Source organism: Pleurodeles waltl, chromosome 11 (genome assembly GCF_031143425.1).
Source record: "Pleurodeles waltl isolate 20211129_DDA chromosome 11, aPleWal1.hap1.20221129, whole genome shotgun sequence".
Classification (NCBI taxonomy): domain Eukaryota; kingdom Metazoa; phylum Chordata; class Amphibia; order Caudata; family Salamandridae; genus Pleurodeles; species Pleurodeles waltl.
The window spans coordinates 233,560,547-233,584,410 of NC_090450.1; the positions used below are offsets into that span (position 1 = coordinate 233,560,547).

General features: G+C 45.4%; 1 protein-coding gene across 1 annotated transcript in view; it reads left to right on the forward strand.

Annotated features, from left to right (window-relative positions):
- The first annotated feature begins 1,948 nt into the window (after positions 1-1,948).
- The window catches only part of LOC138265608 (2-acylglycerol O-acyltransferase 1-like), a 170,268-nt gene continuing 148,352 nt past the window's right edge, over positions 1,949-23,864 (forward strand). The window contains exon 1 of the mRNA XM_069213471.1: positions 1,949-2,260. Coding sequence (XP_069069572.1) covers positions 2,167-2,260 — 94 coding nt within the window. The 5' untranslated portion in view covers positions 1,949-2,166. The remainder of the gene's footprint in view (positions 2,261-23,864) is intronic.

Below are 23,864 nucleotides of genomic sequence, written 5' to 3' on the forward strand. Positions count from 1 at the left end.
GGGTATGTCCCAGTAAAATGCCAAAATTGTGTTCAAAACTTGTGTTGTCTGATTCAAGTCTGCCTGTTCCTGAAAGCTGGGAAGCTGCTGAGTTTAGCACTGCAAACCCTTTCTTGATGCCATTTTCAGGGGAAAAACCACAAGCCTTCTTCTGCAGCCCCTTTTTCAAATTTTAAAAAAAAAAACGAAATTTTCACTGTATTTTGGCTAATTGCTTGGCCTCCTTCAGGGGAACCCACAAAGTCTGGGTACCTCTAGAATCCCTAGGATGTTGGAAAAAAAGGACGCAAATTTGGCTTGGTTAGCTTATGTGGACAAAAAGTTATGAGGGCCTAAGCGCGAACTGCCCCAAATAGGCAAAAAAAAGGCCTGGCACAGGAGGGGGAAAAGCCCTGGCAGCGAAGGGGTTAAACAGCTAACAACCATTGACAAAGCCAATAGTACTGACAGGTTTTAGGTGTATGTCATTTGTTGTGTTATATTTCTGGATGCAATAACGTCTCAGAGAAAATCCAAAATACAGGATGGATGGCACACTATGGGAATCCCAAAATGTATTTTACATGTTCCCTTTCAGAGAGCCCCAAATTTTTTCAGCCCACTTAAAGATCTGTCTGCACATATTTCTATAGGATTGAATGAAGCGAGCAGGTGTGGGTGCTGTTTGATGCCTGGTTAGAGCATTTTCTTCCAAAGTTGATGCTGCATGCAGTGCACAACACTGGGTAAGCACACACTGTAAAGGGCCTGAAGTTGTTGTGCTGTATAATTTGCACATTAAAGTAACTGTTGAATGAATGAATGCAGTAAGATATAGGGCAGTTTTTATTGTGCTTAGTATTTCAAGACTATACATTACCACTGCTTTATAAACCATGCTTTCTCACTAACTTCTTTTGCTTTCAAATACACCACTTGTCAATCTTTTTCCAATGTTTTCTTGGGAGGAGGGCTCACCTTGGAACACATGTTTGTCCATTAAGCTTGCTCCCTTCACTTGCTTCATAACAGTCATAACCAACTTTTATGCCTCACCACTTTCATATGTCACCAGCCACCACTGATTGGAGCAGTTTACATGAGCACCAGTTACATTACACAAGGACACATTAATTTTACTTTTCTTTTTTTTAGACAGAGAGATTATGTGAATTGCTCTGACTAACAAGATGTAGAGCAAACACCAGGACTCAGACCTGGTGCCCCAGCTCTAAAGCCAGAAGCTCCGGCTTGTTACCATGTTTTAAGCCTTTTTTTTTATCTCATACTTTTCTCTTCTAAAATGTTGGCATGTATGTTAATTACACGGGCAATGCCTCTTGAAAAACATCAGTTGACAATTTCTTTGGTGACACCCAGAGATCTCCATTTTTTTAATTGTATAAATCACTGGGAGGACTGATACACCCAAAACGCCAACTGCATTAGGTGAAAGGTTTGTTGTCTTCTTGGTTGAGCCTAAATATGAGTGACAATGTCTCAAGCCAATGGCAGCAACAGACTGGTTGAAAAAAACAATGGCAGAAAGGTTCCGCTCCAAACCTCACTTTATAAATGTTAGAAAGAGGTCTGTTTGGCTGAGACCTAAAAACGGAGAAACCTGTCCACAATGACTTGGGGCGGAGAATGGGGGCCTAGGGTACACTGATCAATGTTGAATTTTACTGCCCACAAGCAGTCTCAGGCTTAAGGGTCACGGACACCTTGTTCACTCAATGACCCACGGCATTGTAACGAAGTACGTAAACATGAATATTTGCAGGTGGGGATGGCGAGAAAGTTCTATGAGCCAGTGATTTCCGAAGGTCTACAGTTTCAATCGTATTTTGTGAGGGAAAGCAATACTCTCAAGACATCCAGTAACCCGTAGACTCCCTTACTCAGGGATCACATGTGCTCTCGGTTTTGCTTTTAGACACACCCTTGGGCGTCGCTGCGCCAGCCCGCTGCGCGTGCTTTGTGATGGTCGGGTGCGCGCGCGGGTGGGACGGGCAGCAGCTGGGAACTGTAGCAAACTTAGAAGGTGACTCTGTTCCCTACTTGTCCTGCGTAAAAGTGCTCATTCGAAGGGGCAGTGAGGATTGAAAGCGCACCTAGTGTCCCGGAGCACCCTGCCACGAGTTTTGCACCCCGGACGGAGGTCTCCCTTCACAGGAGCCTGGCAACATGAAAATCGAGTTCGCCCCCTTGAACATTCCCCTGTCCCGCAGGCTCCAGACCGCCGCCGTCTTCCAGTGGGTCTTCTCGTTCCTCCTGCTAGGTACAGTCTAGGATTTTAGAGTACTTTCACTGCATTCAGTTTTTTAAAACACATTATTTTTCAGAAACAAAGCTGCCACGCGTGCATGTCAGCGGAAGGAAGCGGGTGGTAAGTCAGCTCGAAGCTACAGATCTCCGTGTAGCAGGTTTTGTAATCCTATGAAAGTCACTTCCTAAATTAGAAGTCTGCGAATACCAAAACACAGCAGTAAAACTTCCTTAAATGCCCCCTGCAGTTCCCACAGAGTAAGTCCATCTAATTGCAGACATTACAAGGATAATTCATTTAAAGTCCCAGATCGTAGTGAAATATTTAAGAACAGGACAACTAGGGAAATAGTAACCCGTGTATTGCATGGACTCCAGTACCTTCATTTAAGAACAAGCATTGGCAATGCCAATAGTTCTGGCTTTAAAGGACTGCAGTATGGTAATGTGAAGCATTACAAGTAAATGACATGGGAGTAGGTATATATGTGTGTGTTTACAAAGAACTATAGGCTAATATTGATGTAAGTTAAAAGATCATGAAGACTTGTACTGGCAAGCCAGACCTAAAAATCCATGTAGGTTTAAACTGTTTTGCTGTCATCTGTTCTGCTGCAACAGAAAAACAGCATATATTATTATCTAGTTAGGTAAAACCAGGACCTCTGGAATTATGTGTCAGGTTGACTAAATAATGCTGCTAGAAAAGTTGCATAGTGTGGTACATTTTTTCATGCTATTATATATTTTGTGATTTTTACTCATGGTACTACTGTCTTGGCAAATATTTCACCTCATTAGTACCAGATTAAAAACTAAATCCAAAAGGTGTCCAGTTAACCTTTGCACAGGTCCTTTCACTGCACACCAACCCACATCAATACATTGTTAGTCATTTTTAATCAGTATGAGCTAAAAGCAATTTTTTGTCAAAATCTGCAGACTATGGAGGAGATGGATTATTTGGCAAATCTATAGTTATGCGAAAAAAGCTGAGGAATCCCATAATATCTGTGGCCTTGTCTAAGACACCTCATTAGCATTCCAGTGTCATGTGTGTGCCCCTGAAAGTTTCATCTTAGGCAGCTGGATAATTAAACAAAATGATCGCTTCTGGGTGAAGGTCAAGCACTATTTTTGTGTATGTACACAACTTCTGCCCAATCAATACATGTATTCCTCGTTCCCAACGTTTGAGCTGAGCCAAAGCCTCTCTCTTGTGATGATGACATAATTGTTTGGTGACAGGTACGATGTCAAACTTTACCTAAAAACGGCACAAATGTTTACTTTCTCATTTTTTAAATATGTATTCCAAAATATGCCTCAAGGCGCTATAAACCAAAGTGCAAAAGCAGTTATTCTTTTTCTGTACAATATGCCCATGGTGAAAAACACACTGCACTTTTTCAGTAATAAACATTTATTCAGGTCGAGCTTCAGTTCTGGATTTCGCTGACAGAAGAACAAGTTGTGCTGACAGCACCAGGAGACCCCAAAACTACAAGCAGCTAACAAGCATGTTTCACGGTTAAGGTGAATCACATGACCATCTCTGGTCCAGTTGATCTGAAAGGCTCTTTGTTGCCATTGCGAGCAGGTAGCATTTGCTGAGAGTGATTTTAGTCAGTTCTTTCTGGCAACTTACAATAAACAAGATAATCTTCTATGCAGCTATTTAAAAAAAAAAAAAAAAAAATACTTATTATCTTATTAGTTACTTCTTGAGAAAGTACAGTGCCATTTAACATGCGCAAATTGGATATTTTCTGAACAGGGGCATAGTGTTTTCTTTTCAAGAACAGCCTGTGGTTGCATTCTCATAAGGAGAGTATTTTGTGGAAAATGTGCCTACCAACATTCAGTCCATTTGTATAACTGCCCAGCTAAAACTATGCCAACACCCCAGCCTGTGTGTTAGCAGAGGTAGGGCAGGTGAACAAATAGTTTGTTTTTCTCAAGAGCTGGTAGTTGGTATATACATATTTAAGATATGATGTGATAGAATAGACACAAAGGAATGTACAGAGGAGGAAGCTGAGGGACCTGGGTATGAGATGGCCCGAAGAGTGCTTTCTTTGGGGCTGGGGGAGTGGAGTAGTGGTTTTGAGGATAGTGGGGGATATAGGCATGCAGAGGGGTTGCTGGTTGTGTTGTGTGAAAGATTGGGGAGGGGGCGTGGGGTGTCTGGGATCTGAGAAACTGCAGATTATTGGAAAGTTGGGAGATGCCAGGTAAAATCTAGCCCCATAAAACTACTCTACTGGCTCTAAGTAGAACATCACCTTCTGAATCACCTTTTTATTTTTACGTATCTGTATTTTTTTATGCAAAGCACCACATGCGCTAGTAATTTTCAGGTATGTTACACATTTTTATACAATGCACCTCCCAATCACTGGTCTCTCATCCGCAGTGTGTTATTGTTTCACATTGGATTGAAGACTCATCAGTTCCTGCGAATAGGAGTTACTAATACCCCTCTGGAACACGGTCACACAAAGACCATAGCAGTGATAAAATGCAGTGCAACAGTACATATCACTGGACCAGCCAATAATCCTTATGAACCTTAGATTGCATTTAAAATGTATCATCAATATTCCATGGGGGCTTTACGATGTAACTGGCCATCAAAGATTGGACTCCAAGAAGCCCAGCTTGGATATGCGCTCAGGCTCAGTGTCTCTGGAACAGTTCTCGGAGTAGGGGTGCTGCGTCAGTGTAGATCAGTGGGATTGTGAAAAGCGCGAGTGTTACAGAAAGCGTAGCAAATGAGCCACGGCCATTCAGCTGAATAGTGATGGGAAAGAAGGGTGTGCCCTTTGTGCATTTTGGCACATACTGCTCCAAATATATGACTACAGCGCGGTGTGCTGGGGTGCTGCCTTTATAGAGTGCACGCTTTCCATTGACATTCTATATGGAAAAGATCAGAAAATTAGTATCAGCCATGCAGCTTTACTGCCAAGCCTATTTAGTGCACGAACCACATGTGGAAGTTTGATTTCAGCTTATATTTATCATTTGTGCATCATAGAAGTAAATTGTCTTAATCTTGTTTTGAGCTTATAAAAATCTTTGTTTCCATCACACTTTAGAATCGGAAATAAAACAATGTGCCTCTGAAACTTTTCTTTCTGCTGATATATTTGTAATGTTAATTTAGAAGTAATTACATTTTGTTGTGTGTTAGAGAACAGTTGACACCCTCAGCCTTTCATTTCATCTTTTGTCTACTTCGGCAAAATTGATATTTGGTCCACAGCACAAAATTTCCTCCCTTTCCATTCAGCAAAGGAAAAGTAAACACCAGTCACCATATTAAGTGAGCACAAGTTTGTCAGCATATATTGAAGGATATTTGACCTGTCTATTCGAACTTGCAAAAATCCATAAAACAAAATATAAAGGCCTCTTTATTACTCATTCATTTTCTGAACTCAGGCAAGTTTATCTTGGGTGTTGCAGCATCTCGCACCACTGTATCTAGCTGCCCCAGAATCAGTGTTTTAAATGGCAGGAATTGTAAGGAACTGATTTGTTCACCTCTTTTTTTGGACCACTATAGTACCAGCGCTTTTGGGCAGGGGTGGGTTGTTTTAGAGGGTACTTGTACTTGTCAATAACAAACAGGTACTCTGTGATAGGGAGTAACTGCACTTCCATTTATCCATGTCAAACACTGAGGTCATGGTAAGCCTTGGAATGAGGGGTATTCTCTCAATGGTGGTGGTGAGTGTGGGGGGTGAACGTGGGGGGATTTGGGGCGGGACCCTATATCGCATTAGCCCATGGTACACCATGCTAAACAGTCCTGCCCAATTTAAGAACTCCCTTAATGGAGCAAGTTTTGCACTTTTTCACTTGGGATGAGTTAAGTTTTCATGTGTCTAAATATTTCCAAACAAATCAAAATTGTTTATTTGAGGATAGAAAAACGATTTGTCATCAAATATAAACACACACACACCAATGGACCAAGGACTGATTTACCTGTGGAGATCGAAACGTTGACATACTATCCTCTCTAACACCAATCAGTTAACTTCATTTATCTGTCTGAATTTTTTGCTAATAGTGAACTGACTTTTTATTGAAAATGTATGTTTTATTGGGTGTATATACTGTTCCCTACTGACCATTTTAAGCACACAAATTCACCTGTATGTTCAGTGTGGGCCGATAGTACTGTGGAAAAATGTTGTATTGAGAACCCTTATTGAATATTTATAAATGGAATGTACAACATACTGTGATTTGGTTAGAATTTTCATGAAAAAGTAATATTTTTTTCGGCAACAGAAACTATGCCAGTCCTACAACAAGTAGCAACTGTCGTCCCAACCCTCCCGGCTTACAAGCAGCACCTCACCAAAAACCCAAACAGTAAAAGGTGATTTGTGGCAGCCTTTACACATGGACTCAAGAGTGTGACATCTCAGGGAGGGTCGTGGTTAAACGGAGATTACCCCTTTCTCACATAAACACCATGTCTCAATCAAACGCAGGCAATGAAGAAAATGCAGTAAAGTTTCAATAGGTTTTATTTAGCAAAACTGCAAGCTGTGATAAGTTGCATGGGCTGCAATGATTAGGAAAATGAACATTGCAAGAAACAGAATGGTAAAGACAAGTCATTAATACAAAGACCCCACCATCTTGCAATAACATGGAATTACATAAAATATGAGATATGTCCTAATACCCTAGCATAATGAGCCTAACCTCTAACCTAAAAGAGAGCTAGGTATGTTATACCTAATCTGCCAATGCCATGTCCATGAGAAGAGCCCCCAACCCTCGTTACTTTGGAATGAGGTCTCTAGCTCAGACTCCGTAGGGACACGAAGACTGGGTCAGCGTCCAGTCATCATGCAGCAGCGATGGCATCTGGTCGGAATCCCTCTGACTATTTGTTTAATTGAGGAGTATTTATACACATCTGCTTGGACCCTTGACATAGGTCTGTTCTCAAACAATAGATAACAAGACATGCTTGGGAACAATCATTTATATAAACAATTCCTTTGAAAGCATGAAGAGGGAAAAGTACCTAATGTGAACACCTACAGTTTGTTTACCTTTGTTGCTTGATGTTGACGCCTTAGCGCGGTGGCACAGATAACGCAAAACTAAAACATGGGCCTAACTAAAAACAAGGCAGCCATCTTAAAAGATTTAATTAAATAAATGCGCTAAAACACAGAGCAAGCTAAGTAGGGTAAAAGTCACTAGGCGACAGGGGCACGAGTCTGCAAGCCAAAGGCTAAGTGAACTCCTGCATCTCATTAAAACAAACTAGGATTCACTACACCCTCCCCATTGCTGTCACAAGTGTGACACCATAACTTGACGCCACAGAAGGTGAATGAATCCAAATGCTAAAAATGCTCTGGATTAAAAGCTAAAAGCATAAAAACTAGATTAAAAAAATCACATTTAAAAACGTGTTAAAAATCAGTAGCTAAAAAACATACACAGAGCTATAATGTCGATCATGACAAGCACAGCAGGCCAAAGTAAAGGCAATAAATGTAAACTCTGAATTTAGTATAATAAGCCAATCATCAGATTTTCTAACAATAGTCAAGATCTTGAAGAGCATCTTCGAAGACATCGAAAGGAAAGGACCTCAGGAAAGAGGCCACATCGTCGGATGTTAGATCGATCACAGGCTAGGCAGACGGATCCATGGAGCAGTAGTGCGTAGTAGTCTCTTGTGCAGATCTACCTGCAGGAGTGGCAGTCTCCACAGCGCCAAAAAGAGCCAGATCGTTCTTCAAGGGTGGCTCATAAGTGGTCTCGCGAATCAGCCTTAGTCTCAAGGGGCACTACCGTGAATGAACCCTCATCTGGGACCTCAGTAGTGCTTGGTCTACAGGAGGCACTGGCGTAACAGCAGGACACACTGTAGGCAAGTGTTCAAAGAGGCACCATACGCAGCGAAAGACTGGTTGCACGCCCTCAAGGAGTGGTCGGAATGACAATGACCAATCATGCTCCAATTCCTTCAGCAATGAAGCATTAAAGACCTGAACCATGTGTTCACGGCACAGTTGAGCTGGTGGCAGTGGCTCCATTGCTTCGCGTAGCTGGAAAGACACAACCACTGCGAATCAGAAAGAAGAGCAGCAGTATTCCGCCAACCATGGCCAAAATTATAGGAAATCCGCCAAACACACTGGAAAAGAGTGAATGGATGGCCGATGGAATGACTCCGAAGACAGTCTGGAAGATGGACACAAATCCAGACCCAACAGCCTTAAAGAAGTGGACAATCCCAGTAGTGCTCAAGGCATTGAAAATTCGGAAACCAGTTCTCCAAAGTGCTTGGGAAAGTTGGTATAGGGATTGTATCTCGGCTGATGATCTCGCAATCTGGAGAGCATACGTTTCCCTAGCTGATGTCAACGCGACTTGTCTTTGGAACAGTAGTGCCCTTAGTCTGCTCAGCTTGTAATAATTTGCAATAACATTATCAATGTGAGGCCACATTTCTGATACTTTTTATCTTCAGTGTGGGGGAGGGGGATAATACTTGTCCACAACACGTAACGACCTTAGAGACTGAAATCGCGTAAGCAATTTCTGGTCGCATACCGCAACAGCTTTGGTCCCTCAGCACCACATCACTTCCATTTGAAAGTACATGAAATCTGGTCGAATCAAAGGGACGGAAGTACCCTTTAGAAAACAGGCCAAGTTCGCTACCCCAGCATTGCAAAGGCCGTGAAGGGACACCTGCTTGCAGATCATTGAATAACTAACAGTAGTCTTGCATTCGCTTCCGATGTCAACGACCTCTGTTTAGCCGTTCAGACATTTGTATTCAAAGGGCAACTCCCACTCTTCTTTAATATAGCTATTGCCTAGTCACTCGTACCTGCCCACAGCAAGATGTTTCAGGCATTTCGAAAACCGAAAAGTGGAAATGGGCAGATTAATGATGCCATGTAGTAGCCATAATGTTGAAGGACTTTCTGCAACTTTTCTAACTTGTCTATGTGAAGCATGTTGAAACTCGCTTCCCTTTTAGCCATTGTCTGTTGTTCCCTGGATAAATTAAAAGCAGTGAACAATTCACTACTGTTAATGTACTTCCATGGAATTCAGTTATTTTTCAAAGTCTGTAACGTCCAACCTAACTGCACGGTGGAAGGCAGCTGACTTTGTCTATGATATAAAAAAGGGACATGTCTGTCTGAATTATATAAATCGCAGATGACACTGTTTGTTAGGGAATAGATCCTGTTGGACAGAGTGTTCGTGTCGTTATCGACAACAGCTAAAGCCTTTTCTAAGTTTTCCTTGTCTATCTGCCTTAAACGTGCAGCAGCTTCTATCTGAGAAAGCTTCCAGATCTCATTATACATAGCATAAATGGATCTTTTGGAGCCTGGCTTTCTAGGTCCTAGTAAAAAGTCCTGCAAGTCTATATCCTCAGAAAGAGTGTTACAATGCTCTTAAACCGCAGCTAACGGGTTAGTCTGTACCCATTGTTGGCACAGTCTTCCCACACTGTATGTTGTAACTATACCCGTGTGTTGACCCGAGACAAAGTGAGGGTCTGGCCGGCTAATCTTTAAACCCACTGAGGAATTCACAAGACGTGCCTGACATCCATTTTTGTCTATTGGCCAAATCAACCACCTGCCGGGACTGGAAGGTGAAGAGTTATAGGTACCAGCCTGAACCTTTGCATCTAGCTCTTCCTCAGTGACATTCCGGAAGAATTGCCATTCATTAAACTTTGCCGGTGTGGGGATACTGGGCTTGTTCATTTTTAATTTTTGCTAACCCCAGACAGGATGTGTCATTTAAAAGGATCATTTGCACAGGAATCAGGCATGCTCTAAATAAAGTACAAAACAACAGATATGGTGGTTAATGCCAAAGAAGTTCGCACATCCAATCCAATGTGTATATATAGTTATAGGAAAGATTGTAAGTCCTTGTGGAGACGGTGCAAGGTGGGTGCCAACCTGGTGTGACATCCAAGCACCATGGATGTCGAAATTACTGACAATCGGAAATAAATCTGAACATTATGTACCAGGCAGGGATGTGGAATTCCTATCGCCCGACGCCCGGGACATCTTGTTTGGGGTCAAGGGCAACAAGTTTTTATGTTTACTTTGTCCTTGGGACAAGTAGGCCCAACCCTCTGCAGAACAAACCCTTTGGCTGCCTGTTTACAGAGAGTGGAACTCTCTGCAGCTGAGGTAATGTGTTTCCAAAACATAATGCTGTTCGAACTTGTATTTATGGTTCATTATATGAAAACCTTCATTATTGGGGTGAGTGCTGTAAATAAATGTTTTAAGGTCACACTTCACTACTGACGATGGTTCCAGTACAAAAAAAAAAAATGTGTATACACATGTTTGAAAAGTTTAAGCTATGAGGCTAAGTATAATGCTCCCAGAATGCTCTCTGATTAGATGCAAATGAAGTGTCATTTAGTAAAATGTTTTGAAGCATGCTAGTATTTCCCAAAAATATTTCTAATGGAAAATCAGTGAAACCATTTTCAACACGATTATGGGAAGCATGAAAATAAACAAACACTGACAAAGCCAACTGATCTGACATATTTTTATAAGTCTTTTAGTTTCATCAATGCGTGTCTTGTTTTGACATGGCTTTTGTAACACTTTATTGTTGTGGGAGCTACCAGGCCCTCAACATTGTAACAAACACTGGCAAAAACCCCCCAAAACGTTTTTGAACTCTAAAAGCACACGTTGCCACCAGTGGCATAACAAAGGCCCGCAGCCGCCCTCCAGGGGGCCCCTTCAGCACAGCACCTGCCCTGAGTGAGTCTGGAGAGGGGGCTCCTCCATGTTCTTTGCAAAGGGGCACCCTCCAGTTTCGTTACGTCACTGATTGCCACTGTAGTTCCTGACACTGAACAAAACTACTTTGTGTGCCAATATGCTCCTTGTGGAAGAGAAGAATGCGATCACTCACAGTAAAGCCAGCCGAAAGAGAGAGAAATAGAAGTTTAATAAAAACAAAATGTCTTTGTTAACACCAGACCTATTTAGGGACCAAGACCCACATGTAGGTAGCTTTTTGCATGTCGCAAACAGCGACTTTCGCTGTTTGCGACGTGCAAAAAGCACATTGCGATGCACACACCCAGTTTTGCGATTTGGTAACCTGGTTACCGAATCGCAAAACGGGTTTGCGACTCGCAATTAGGAAGGGGTGTTCCCTTCCTAATTGCGACTCGCAGTGCAATGTAGGATTGTTTTGCGAATGCGGGCGAAAACCAATCGCAGTTTGCACCCATTTCAAATGGGTGCTAACACTTTCACAAAAGGGAAGGGGTCCCCCTGGGACCCCTTCCCCATTGTGAATGTCACTGTAAACATTTTGTCAGAGCAGGCAGTGGTCCTGCGGACTACTGCCTGCTCTGAAAAAATGAAACAAAAACGTTTCATTTTTCATTTTTGTAATGCATCTCGTTTTCCTTTAAGCAAAACGGGCTGCATTACAAAAAAAAAAAAAAACTGCTTTATTAAAAAGCAGTCACAGACATGGTGGTCTGCTGTCTCCAGCAGGCCACCATCCTGTGAGGCCGCCATTCGCAAGGGGGTCGCAAATTGCGACCCACCTCATGATTATTCATGAGGTGTGCATTTGCGAAGCCCTTGCGAATCACAGATGGTGTCAGGGGACACCATCCTACATTCGGATTTGCGACTCGCAATTTGCGGGTCGCAAATCTGAACCTACCTACACGTGGCCCCAAATTCTTAAAGAAAGTCACAAAAGTGCACCCATGGTATATGTCGTACCCCTATAAAATATTTGTGAACTGTATTTTAGCATGGGTAAATACGCATGTGTAGATTTGCTCATGTGAAAATCTATTGAGCATTTGCAAGTTCATTTTCCCTCCAGCCACTTTCTTCCCAGCCCTGGAAGAAGTTCTAATTCTGCCATTGTCAGGAGTAAATGTCCAACCTTTCTTATTATGGGAAAATATTAGAGAGAAGCTGGTGAAAATCTTTAAAACATGCAGGTTAGTAGGGTTGCAGACTCAAAGGCATTCCAGCCCTGGAACTATTGCTTACTGCTTCCTCCAGCCCCAGTATGCAGATCTGCAGAAAGGTGGAAAAATAAGGAAATTGCTACAGTAGGGATTGAAACTGCAAGTATTCAAGCCCTACTATGGTAGTAGCCCTGGCATAATCAGAGAGGCTTTTATCAGAGCTCTTACATAATGAGATTGCTGCCATAATTTGGCGCCACACTACATGGCACCAAAGGGACAAGTAGATCTTTTTACAGGACAAGTAGATTTGAGAAGCAACCTGTCCTGTGGACAAGTAGATATTTTAATAAATTCCACACCCCTGACCAGGGCACACCAATATTGTTCATAAAATGTTCATCCAAGTGGAAAAGTAAAATCAAAGTCCAAAGACACGATATTGAAGTTGATGGAGGTTTATTCTTGTCGAGAAATGATGAATCCTATATACAGCCGACCCGTGTTTCGTCACATCAGGATCCAAGCATTAACGCTTGGATCCTGTGATTTACTCTTCCCTAATATAACTTATCCCTTTTGGCTTACCATGGCCTCTTCATCCAGAGACATTATTTGAAAGGTCACTGAGGAACAGTTCTGACTTTTTGAACATGAAACTTTCAAGACTGGTCAGACACTTGTCTACATCATAACTGTTGTTCACGTACATCGCCCATGAACACTGGATACCATCATCTATCTTAAATTGTGGGTATGTTCATCATCCCTCATAGTGATTTCACTACTTGGTTTCACTATTAAGATCCTGGTACTACAATACCAAACACAGGTTTCAATATATTCACTTAAAATACTTTTGCTACACTGAATACGGGTCTTGCATGTCCTCCTTTCCTCTTGGGTCTTCACCATACACAGTAGTCGTTTATTACTCGATCACCTGTTATAGACACATCAGTCAGCTTTCTGGATGGCTCGATCACCTAAAGCTCTTTCCCATGCTCTAAATAAAGCTTCCCTACCCTGTATTTGCCAATCTTGTTTTCCCCATACATCTTTAAATAAACAGTGTTCCTCCATTATACGTAACCTTCAACTGCAAGACGGGAAACATAGGAATATGAATTAATCAGCTTTGTATCAGTTAGCAAAATTTTCCTAATTTTTGAAGGAGGCAATTTGAAATAGTATAACTCTAGATGTTTTGTGTCATGCCCAGAAAAATAAGTCAATTTTATCTAAATAACGTTTTGGGCTCCCCACAGGTGATGTTGAACAGTGTTCCCACTGTGTGTAGTTAAGTACTGGCCTGTGTGCAGGTAGTAATGTCCCCAGTTATTGTAGCAGAATATTTCCCCATAATTCATTGTATGTCTATTTACATCATCACTTTCAAACACTGAATAGTCCTTCATTTCAGTTTTTTTTTTTTTTTAAATATGTTTTTATTGTTTAATCAGCCAACTGGCAACATTCGAGAAAAATACAGGTGATTACATTTTGTTCCAGTGTACATCTGCAGTGTAATTGTCTTGTTTGCCACATCTTCAAGTCCTGTGTGGGCGCCCCATCTCCCAAAAGGGGGCATGAGAAAATGTACATTTGAGATGAATAATTGGTTCACCATGTACAAAGATAGTAGAGAAACTTAAAGGTGTAGAGGAAAGACCTAAAGAAAAGAGCCGGTGCGGGTCAAGCGAGCGCAGCCAGGGAAGGGGGGAAGGCAGAAAGAGCAGACGGGGAGAGCCAGGCGCAGGGAGGAGTGCCGCCTCCCTTTCCAGCGCCAAAGCAAGCCCGCATCCCAATCAGGGCAGCACCGCCACCCCCGCGGCCCAACGGGATTTCGAGGAGAGGGCAGAGGCCCAACCCCCATTCGAGGAGACGGCGGCGGTGCAGAAGTTCCGGACCGAGATGGGGAGACCAACGGCTTCCAGACACCCCAGAATCCACCACGTGGTTGCGCATTCCGGCTCCCCAGTGGTGTACCCGGGCTATTCCCATAGGCCTTATTTCAATGCATATGTTGGTTTACAACCTGTTATGTATGTGTCAGTGAGCACCTGTGTTAATGTATTAGAGTACCTACTTGAATATCGGGTATTATCTGTTTCTTACTGTTTTTAGGGAGGGAGCTCATCGTCCTCGTTTTCTACAGCAATCACAAACGAGTTCCAAGTGTCTAGGCCTTTGACCAGGATACCTTTGTCCAGTAAGGTCTGCAGTGCCTGCGCTTCCGCTTTAGCCCACATTATCAGCTCCGCCCGCCATTCGGCAACACTGGGGGCACCCGTCGCTTTCCACTGCAAGGCTATGAGGCGCCTGTAAAGCACTAATGCTAGGGTGATACATCGAAGTGTTTGTGTTTTTTGGGACAGGGTCCTATGCCCAATAAGCATAATTCAGGGTTGGGGGTTAGTGTGGTGTCTGTCCAGTCGGCTAGTAAAGTTATTATGTCAGTCCACGTGTTTCGGATTGGGGGACAGTCCCATGTCATTTGAAAGAAAGTGGCCTCTTCTGTTCTGCATCTGGGGCATGCCTGTGGCGACCGGGGGAACATGCGCGTTATGCAGGGCTGCGATAAGTATGTTTGATGCACGTAGTTAAACTGCGTGTACTGGAAGCGAGGGTTGCGGGATACGTCGTAGATCATTTTCATAGCTTGTTCCCATGAGTGTAGTGTTAGGGGTTCAGATAGTACACAGTCCCATCTATTTTTTGCTTGTTCCTGTTTGTGTTCGGTCTGAGTAGTGAGGGTTTTGTATATATTCAATATGCTTGTTGGTACGGTTATGCTCCCTAGCAGTTCATGAAGCATGGGGGAAATATCAGGTTCCGTGTTGCCGCTTTTCCACCATGCTCGTGTCGCCTGACGCACTGCTCTGTAAGCTATGAAGCCACCTTGACCCAGCGTATATTTGTCAGCCAGTGCCTCATATGTTTGGAGTTGCCCGTCATTATATATGTCACCAATTGTGTGTATGCCTCTGGTTCCCCATGCACTCAGACCCACCTTAGTCGCTATTTTCGCCAGTGTCGGATGAGCCAACAGTGGAATCCTAGGGGAGTACTGAGGGTTTTTATCACCTAGTAGTGCAAATCAGCCCCAGGCCCAGTGCGCAGTAGTCAATAAGATGTTGCGTGCATGTTTAGGACCGTCGCGATTCATGAGATAATGTAATGATCCAATGACAACCTCTGTGCTTCTGCACTGGTGGGATTCCCGATCCAAGTAGATATCCATTGCAACTGGGCGGCTGCGTAGTATAATTCAAATCTGGGGGCCCCCAGTCCCCCCAGTTTGAGCGGTTGGTAAATTTTGGTTAGCGCAACGCATCTTCGGCCATTTCCCCATATTAGATCCGTTAGTAAACTGTTCAAGGGTTCAAAGAAGGAACCAGGCAGTACCAACGGCAGTGCCATGAAGAAATAAAGAAGGCGTGGTAATATCATCTTTGCTATGGCCACTCTGCCCATTGGCGACAGTGGGAGTGAACACCAGAAGGGCAGGGAGCCCCTTATGGATCTAATCACTTGGCCAAGGTTGCCATCTCTTAGATCACGACTATCGTGATATATGTTTATACCTAGGTACTTAAATGTGTTGTGGCACCACTTCAGGTCACCCGGACTTGATAGCGTTCTGAGTGCCTCGGGGACCGGGCGCATAGGGAATATGCATGATTTTGCCCAGTTCACCATCAACCCGGTCTCCAAGCCAAATTGTTGTAGTAGGCTAAATAGGCCAGGCAGGGACTCCGTATGATCTCGGAGGAAAATCAACACATCATATGCATATAAAGATACTATCCGATGTGTTCGGCCGTCAAGGACGCCCCAGGCAGGGGCCATTGTGCGGAGATGGGTGGCCAGTGGTTCAATGGCTAGTGCGAACAGGAGCGGGGATAATGGGCATCCCTGCCTGGTACCTCTTTCTATGTTAAGTGGCTCGGAGATCGTGTCCCCTGTCCTGACCCTAGCCGTTGGATTAGAGTATAATACTTTCACCCAGCCAATATAAGTCTGCCCAAAGCCCATGCGACAAAGTGTTTCTGTCAGGAAAGGCCACCCTAGTGTGTCAAACACTTTTTCTATATCTAGTGATACTGCTACTCGGTTCCACTCGCCTTCAGGAGAGTTTTCAATCAGGCGCAGTAAATTCCTAATATTACTGAAAGTATTGCGACCAGGGATGAAGCCCAATTGGTCTTGATGGACGAACTCTGATATGTATGGGAGCAGGCGGTTAGCTAGTATTTTGCAAAGTAGTTTGCAGTCTGTGTTTAGCAACGATAAAGGCCTGTATGAGTGAACAACTAATGGGTCGCGGCCTGCTTTAGGTAGTACCGCTATCAGTGCCTTGCGGCACGTGTCAGGGAGCTGGCCCCGTTTTAGAGCTTCCATTAGCATTGCTAGGTATGGGGCTAAGGTTTGGGATGGGAACGTGCTATAGTATTCAATTGGTATACCATCACTGCCGGGTGCCTTGCCGTGTGTTAATTGTTGCAGTGCTTGTTGGATTTCAGTGATATGTATCGGCCTGTCTAGGTCTGTCACCTGTGTGGCCGTTAGGCGATTCAGTGATGCCATTGAAGAAGTCGCTTAGTTGTATATCAGTAGGTGGGAATCACGCCTTGTATAGTAAGCTGTAGTACTCTCTAAAGGCACTGTTTATCTCTGCCTGTGTATTAACTATCAATCCTGTATCTAGGCGAATGGCACCTATAGGGGAGTTCCGACGTTCATTGTTTCTGAGCCATGCTAATAATTTACCGGATCTGTCCCCTTCTGCATGTGTACAGGCCATGTAATGTCGGTAGTCAAAATGTCTAAGTCGGTTGTCTGTCTCGGTCCATTTAGAGCGTATACTAGAGAGTTTCGCTTGTGTTATCGTGCCTTTTGCGAATTCCCGCTCCGAAGAGTGAATCTCTTGTTCTAACTTACGGAGCTCGCGCATGAGTGTTTGTCGTACACCTACTGTCGTTGATATACAGATCCCCCTTATGACTGTCTTGTGTGCATCCCACTCGATAGCTCTGGAGCTTGTTGTCCCATCGTTTAGGGTGAAATATGATGAGATGTGCGTGGCTATCTCTTTTCTGAAAGGGGGGTCATGTAGTAGTTGAGTTTGCAGTCACCAGGTTGGGATACAGGAGCGGTGCCTACCCCATCTGATTTGAGCTATAAGTGGGCAGTGATCTGAGATTACTCTGGCAGTGTAGTCTGCGCTCATTATTTTATGTGATAGGTCCTGTGATGTAAGGATGAGGTCAATTCGGGTGTGTAGAAGGTGTACTGGTGAGTAGTAGGAGTATTCTCTGTCATGTGGGTGTAAATGCCTCCATATATCAATCAGGTGACGCTCCTTTATCCATAAACATAATGTCTGGGAGTTTTTCGCTATTGCGGCGGCCACCAGTGGGGGGTGTGATCTATCCATATCTATTTGCGGGACACAATTCATGTCCCCGCCCCATATGCCGGGTGTAGTTAAGTCATTTGTTAATTGCGATATCGTTTTTTGTAGAAATTCGCCTTGTCTAATGTTCGGGACATATAACCCATTAATCATAAGCTCTTCCCCATCTAACAGTCCCTTCAGTTGTATGAACCTGCCATCCTTATCTTTTATGCTGTGTTGCACTGTGTAAGGGACCCCCGGGGCTATCCAAATCAGCATGCCTCTAGCGAAGGACGAGTCACCAGCGCTATGTATTGATCCCGCCCTGCACTTTTCTAGCCGTGCAATGTCTACCGGGGTGATGTGTGTTTCCTGGAGTATTGCTATATGGATGTGGTGGCGTTTTAGGTATGCATGTATCCTATTGCGTTTATTTATTCCGGCCATACCCTTCACATTCCAGGTTATTATATTATATATGGGTTCCTTCTTCATTGTATTGAGTGGTGTCATAGGAGCTTTCTGATTTGTTCCCGAGTTGCCATTTTTGTGTGCATCAACCCCCCGCCGCCACGCCCCCGCGAGCCCACCCCAGCCACCCCCCCACACCCGCCCACACACAAACCGCATTCTAAAAGTGGAAGAGGAAGCCCAGAGTGGGTATGAGGAGGAAAAGAAAAAGCAAAAAAACAACAACAAAAAGTATATTCTGGATGACGTCCGATTTTTAAACAAAGTTGCACAACCTGTGCCTAGAGTAGGGTCCAGGGAAATCAGTTCCATTCGGGTACCGTTCAGGTGGTGGGGGACGTGGATTGATTGAGGTCGGGTCCTTGGTTGGCCCACCTCCAGGATGATCCATTGCCTGTGCGATCCCGTGTGTGCCAATGTTATATTCAAAGAGACAGTTAATGCTTCCAATGCGGTTGACAACTTCTTCCCCTCCAATAGCCGCCACAGTCCTTGGAAAGAAACCGCCGAGGAGGGGGAAGGTTCCACTCCGGTTGCTGCAACGCCCGGAGGAGGCGCCACGGGTGTACGCTACGAGCACCTAGAGTTCGTCTGCTGATCGCGGGGTGAGGTCTGGTCCCACCAGCAGCGGGGAGGGGGACGGGCTGGAGTCCCCCCACCCCCATGTGAGGTGGTGTCATTGGTATCTGTTTCGCTCATGGTGTCTAATAATGAACGGGCGAATGAGTTGGTGTCCTTTAAGATTTGTGCTTGGTCTGCTGCCATTTGTGATTTTGTAGGACGGGAGAAAGCGTTAGCCTTTTTCTTCCTTCTGGAGCTGGGGGTAGTTTATTCTTCGGTCGCTGTGTCTTCCTTGGCTGGGTCTGCCAATCCTTTGGCATGGATCCATGGCCATGCATCTTCCGGTGTGGGAAACATTAGGGTTTTTTCATCTATGACAATGCGCAGGCGTGCTGGGAACATGAGTGAGTAGGTGATGTCATGTTCTCGTAGTAATTGTTTGATCTTAACATATGCAACTCTCTTGCGCTGTACCTCCATCGTATAGTCTGGGTAGGCCGTTACCTTGCTATTTTCCAGAGTGATTTGGTTAGAGGTTCTGAAGTGTTGGAGAACCAGGTCTCTATCCTTGTAGTTTTGGAAACGCGCTATCAGCGGGCGGGGTGGCACTCCGGGCCGTGGGGGTCTGCCCGGGATTCTGTGGGCTCTCTCTATCACTGGAGCTGTAGCGCGGTCCTGTACGTTCAGTGTATTTTTCAGCCAACGCTCTATGAATTTCTCTGCTTTTGGGGACTCAATTGGTTCTGGGATGCCAAGGAATCTGATGTTATTGCTTCTTGATCGACCCTCAGCATTTTCGGCCCTGCGTTGCAGTTGAGCTATGTCCGTTTCCATTCGCTGTATTTTGGTTCTCATGTCTGCTACTTCTGGTTGGACAGTTTTTAGTGACGTTTCTGTATTTTGCAACCTTTCTGTTAATTTGCAATGGTCAGCACGAAGCAGTGAAACTTCCAGTACCGCGGCGTAAATTTTCCCTTCCAATGAGGATTTAGGTGGTCATTATGACCCTGGCTGTACTACAATGCCAGGGCCAAAACGACAGGAGGCTGGTGGTGCCTCCCGGCGTATTTTGACCGCGGTGGTAGCGCCGCGGTCGCACCGCCGGGGCCGGCAGTTTTCTGCCACAATGGCCCTGGCGGTTGTAATCCGCCAGGGCAGCGCTGCTTGCAGCGCTGCCCAGGGGATTACAAGTCCCCGAGCGCCAGCCTTTTTCTGGCGGTACGGGGAGTCGTGGGGCCCCTGGCATGGGCAGTGCAGGGGCCCCCTGACAGGGCCCCATGCGGCTTTTCACTGTCTGCTGTGCAGACAGTCAAAAGCGCGATGGGTGCAACTGCACCCGTCGCACGGCCGCAACACCGCTTGGAGCGGCCGGCTCCCATGTTGCGGCCCACATCCCCGCTGGGCCGGCGGGGATGTCCAAATGGGCACCGCGGGAGTGCCGCCGCCCGGCGGTTACAGCTTGGCGGGCGGCAGTAGCCGTCCGCCAATGTTGTAATGAGGCCCGTAAGTATCCATTATTGCTTGCATGATTTTGTCGAACTGGAGGAAATGCGCACGTAGTGTTTCATTCAGTTGAAGAAGTGTAGTTGATTGCATGTCCGAATGGCCAGTTGACGAGGGGGGGTCTACATCCCCCAGGGTCCCCGTTTTGGGGTGTTTTGGTTTTACCATGCTTATTCTAGGGGGCCGCCCCGTCCGCTCCGTGGGGGTACCAAGCCGGGCGATTGCGGGGTTCTCCGCCCTGCAGGGAAGTTACACGGTGTTGTCAGATAGGCCAATGCATACTGCACAGGTGATACTGGTGGGTGCACTGTGTGTTTGTGGGCCAAGAGTATTGTCCCAGAGGTGTGTTCGCCCAGAGCTGCGACCGGGCCTGTGTCCACTTATGTTGTAAGTTATACAGCCCTTAGCCTAGCACGTCGTATTATACCCGAGTCACTCCGCTCCCAGCCCTTCTTGTTTCTTGTTGCCCGTTTCCTGTCTTTTCTGGGAGTACTACCCTTTCGCCCCCTTTTCAAGCTGTGGTTTCCCCCTTTAAATGTTTTGCTCCTGGTGCTGATAGTCACCTTACCGCTTAGCTAGATGAATTATCAGGAGTCCCTTTATCATGCTGAGTTTTAGCTTTGTCGCCTTTTTTTTTGTTCATTTAAAGTCTTTTTTTATTTTATTTGTTTTCTCCTTTCCTCTTTTTTTTGTTTTTTTGTTTTGTTCCTTTTGTTCCTGTTGGGATTAGACCGCTTTTGTGCCTGGTTATGAGGTAGTGCTATTGTTCAATTGTTCCATTATTTCTGCCCATTTACTCTGTGCAGCGGGCGGGCAGTCTCCTTCCAGACCCCCTGCATCAGGCCCAGCGTGTCCCCGAGCTCTCACCAGTTGGGGGCCAGGAGGGCGGTGCCTCGTTTCGGCAACGAGCCCCGTGCAGCTCCTCCAGGATCACACCGATCTAGCGAGCGGGGTCAGCAGCCGGCTCCCAGGTGCCGCGCACGCCCGCACCAGCCAGGCGCACCCTCGGCTCGCCCAGCAGGGCGCGGTTGGGTCGGAGAGCAGCGCGCAGCTCACCTCCCCGGGAGAACGCCCCCGGCGCTGCGGCCCACACTCCCTGGCGTCCCAGCAGCATCGATCGGAGAGGGCTCCAGCGGGGGCCCAAGGGGACTGGACAAATCCTGCGCTCCTTCCACCACGCGGTGCGATCAGGTAAGGCCCGCAGCCCCAGGCGAAAGCCGCGATGCCACTTCCTCGTCTTTGGCTCCTCACCGGGCGCCGCCTCCGCTGGTTCGAGGATCCTCCAATGCGTGCTCGGGTGGGAGACGAGATCTTTGCACTCGTCTATCCCCAATTTGGGATGTGGCAGGGCACAGGATCTTGAATTATTGGTGGGCCGTGAGCGGAGCTCCTCACTTAAGCGTCTGCTCCGGCAGCCATCTTAGCCACGCCCCTGTCCTTCATTTCAGTTGACATAGAATCAACTGTCTGGACATCCCAACCATCAAATACAACACCAGCTGTAATTACATCAGTCATAGAAATTTTGAAGACATATGGAATTTGAATGACCTCAGTAGGCACGTATATATCAAATGGAACGTTGTCCCACACTATCCCATCAGGAATTGGTACAGCCAAAATGTTCACCAGGGACAAGTCCCTTCGGACCTTATGTGAGGAATGATATGGAGTTATGACCTCATCCACTGGTGCAACAGAGGAGCGCTCAGGAAGGTAATGACCATTTATGAGCAAAAAGAAAACAGTCACGAAACCAATCCATAGAAACAGCGCAAAAATGTCAAACAGAACCATAAATAGTTCCATGGGTGAATTAAATAGTTATTTTTAAGCCATAGGTACAGCTTACGTGTCTTTGAAACATTTTCAGTTACTGGAGTGGATAAGTCTGAAGAAAAGTCATCAGTCGATGAAGTAACCAGAGGCAGTCTCTCCAAACGTAGGAGCAGGTGCATCACTGGTGGATGGATCCACTTCGCATGGAGGCTCATAGTAGATGCTGTCATCAGTCTGTGTAGTGTTGGTGTAGAAAACAGCCAAATCTTGGACAGGTGCGGTTGTTGAAGTTGTAAGTGGAATCAGCAAGAGTTCATTATCTGCCCTCCTCACAGCCGAGGATGTATTTGTAGCATTGTTGGACATGCTTGTGTAGTTAGAAGTAGTGTTGTTATTTCTGCTTTGAAGCGGTATATCCTGTTGTGTAGTGAGAGGGGACCGGGAACTACCCAAGGGACCCCTGGGTCTACTATGCAGGATCGGCCACATGGTGAACTTTGACATCATCAATGGAAATTAATTTGTTTGTTCTGGAGCCAGGCAATGGTGGTAAGATGACAGTTCTAGTACCTTGTACTCCCAGAACTGGGACTGGTGCTTTGTAGGATGGACCGAATTCCTTCTTCACAGCGATCTTTTCACAAACCAGATCCCCGACCTTAGGAATCCAGCCAGTGAAAGTTGTTGGTAAATCCCTTATTCCTAAGGAGGCAGCACTGGCGGATGATTTATCATCACGAAATTGCTGAATCTCCTGTAAAACAGTGAGACGTTCATTTATGCCAAAAGGTGTGTCTGCTGCCTCCAAACCAGGGCCACCAAGATCTGGGACATACATAGGTATCCCAAAGAGAACCTCATAGGGAGTGTGTCCCGCCCAAGGACCATCTTGGCAGATTCTTCAGTGCTCTCTGGACCCCATATAGGTGATGAAGCCAGCTGCGGCCAGAACCTAATACTGTAGCTGTTAAGGATTTCTTTAGATCACGGTTCCACCTCACCCCGACCGAATTTCCCTCTGGATGGTATGGTGAGGAGTAATGGAGTTCAACACCCATCGTCCCCATGGTGTCCCTGAATGCCTTAGAAGCAAATGCAGGGCCCTGGTCCGAATGGAATGCTGCAACCACATATGTACCGATAAAGATCTGCAAGTGTTTTATAACAGAACGTTAGCCAACCGCTGAGGCCATACCCACAGGAATCTAGAACAAGAATCTACAGTGACTAAAATGTATTTGTATGCACCATCTGGTTGGAGTGGGCCCCAGTGGTCCAGGTACAATCATTGTAGTGGCCTGCTGGACACTAAGAGGGATGTCTGCGGTGGGCGTTTGATGTTTGAGCCCTTGATTTGCTGGCAAATGTCACAATGAAGGACGTACTGTTTCATCTGTTTGTATAGACCTGGCGACCAGAAGCGTTTCTGTAAGAGTGTTACTGTGGCCAGGATACCAGCATGAGCAGACGCGACACCCTCATACGCTGCTTATATTAGATCTAATCTCTGGTCTTTGCTGGGAATCGCTCGATCTCCAACCCCAGGAAGTGTTGCATACGCAACATTCTGTGCACTGATGTGGTAAGAGTATTTTGTAGGGTATGCTTTTGGGAGAGACTTGCCTTCAACCGAAGCTTTCACGGCAGTCAGAATTTCATTATCCAATCTCGTCTACCGTAGCTACTGCAGATTTGGCTGCTCATCAGCCGAAGTATTGCTGGTAAAATATACTACTACATGTTGGTGGCCAGTGTATGTACTACATGGACACACAGTAGCTTATCCTTAAGATCGGCCACCCTCCCCCACAATGTTTTGTGTTATATGGTGTTACCTTTGGAGTCTCTAAACCAGGTCAGCTTCCAGTAATTGAGGTAATCATTGTAGGACTGGACGCA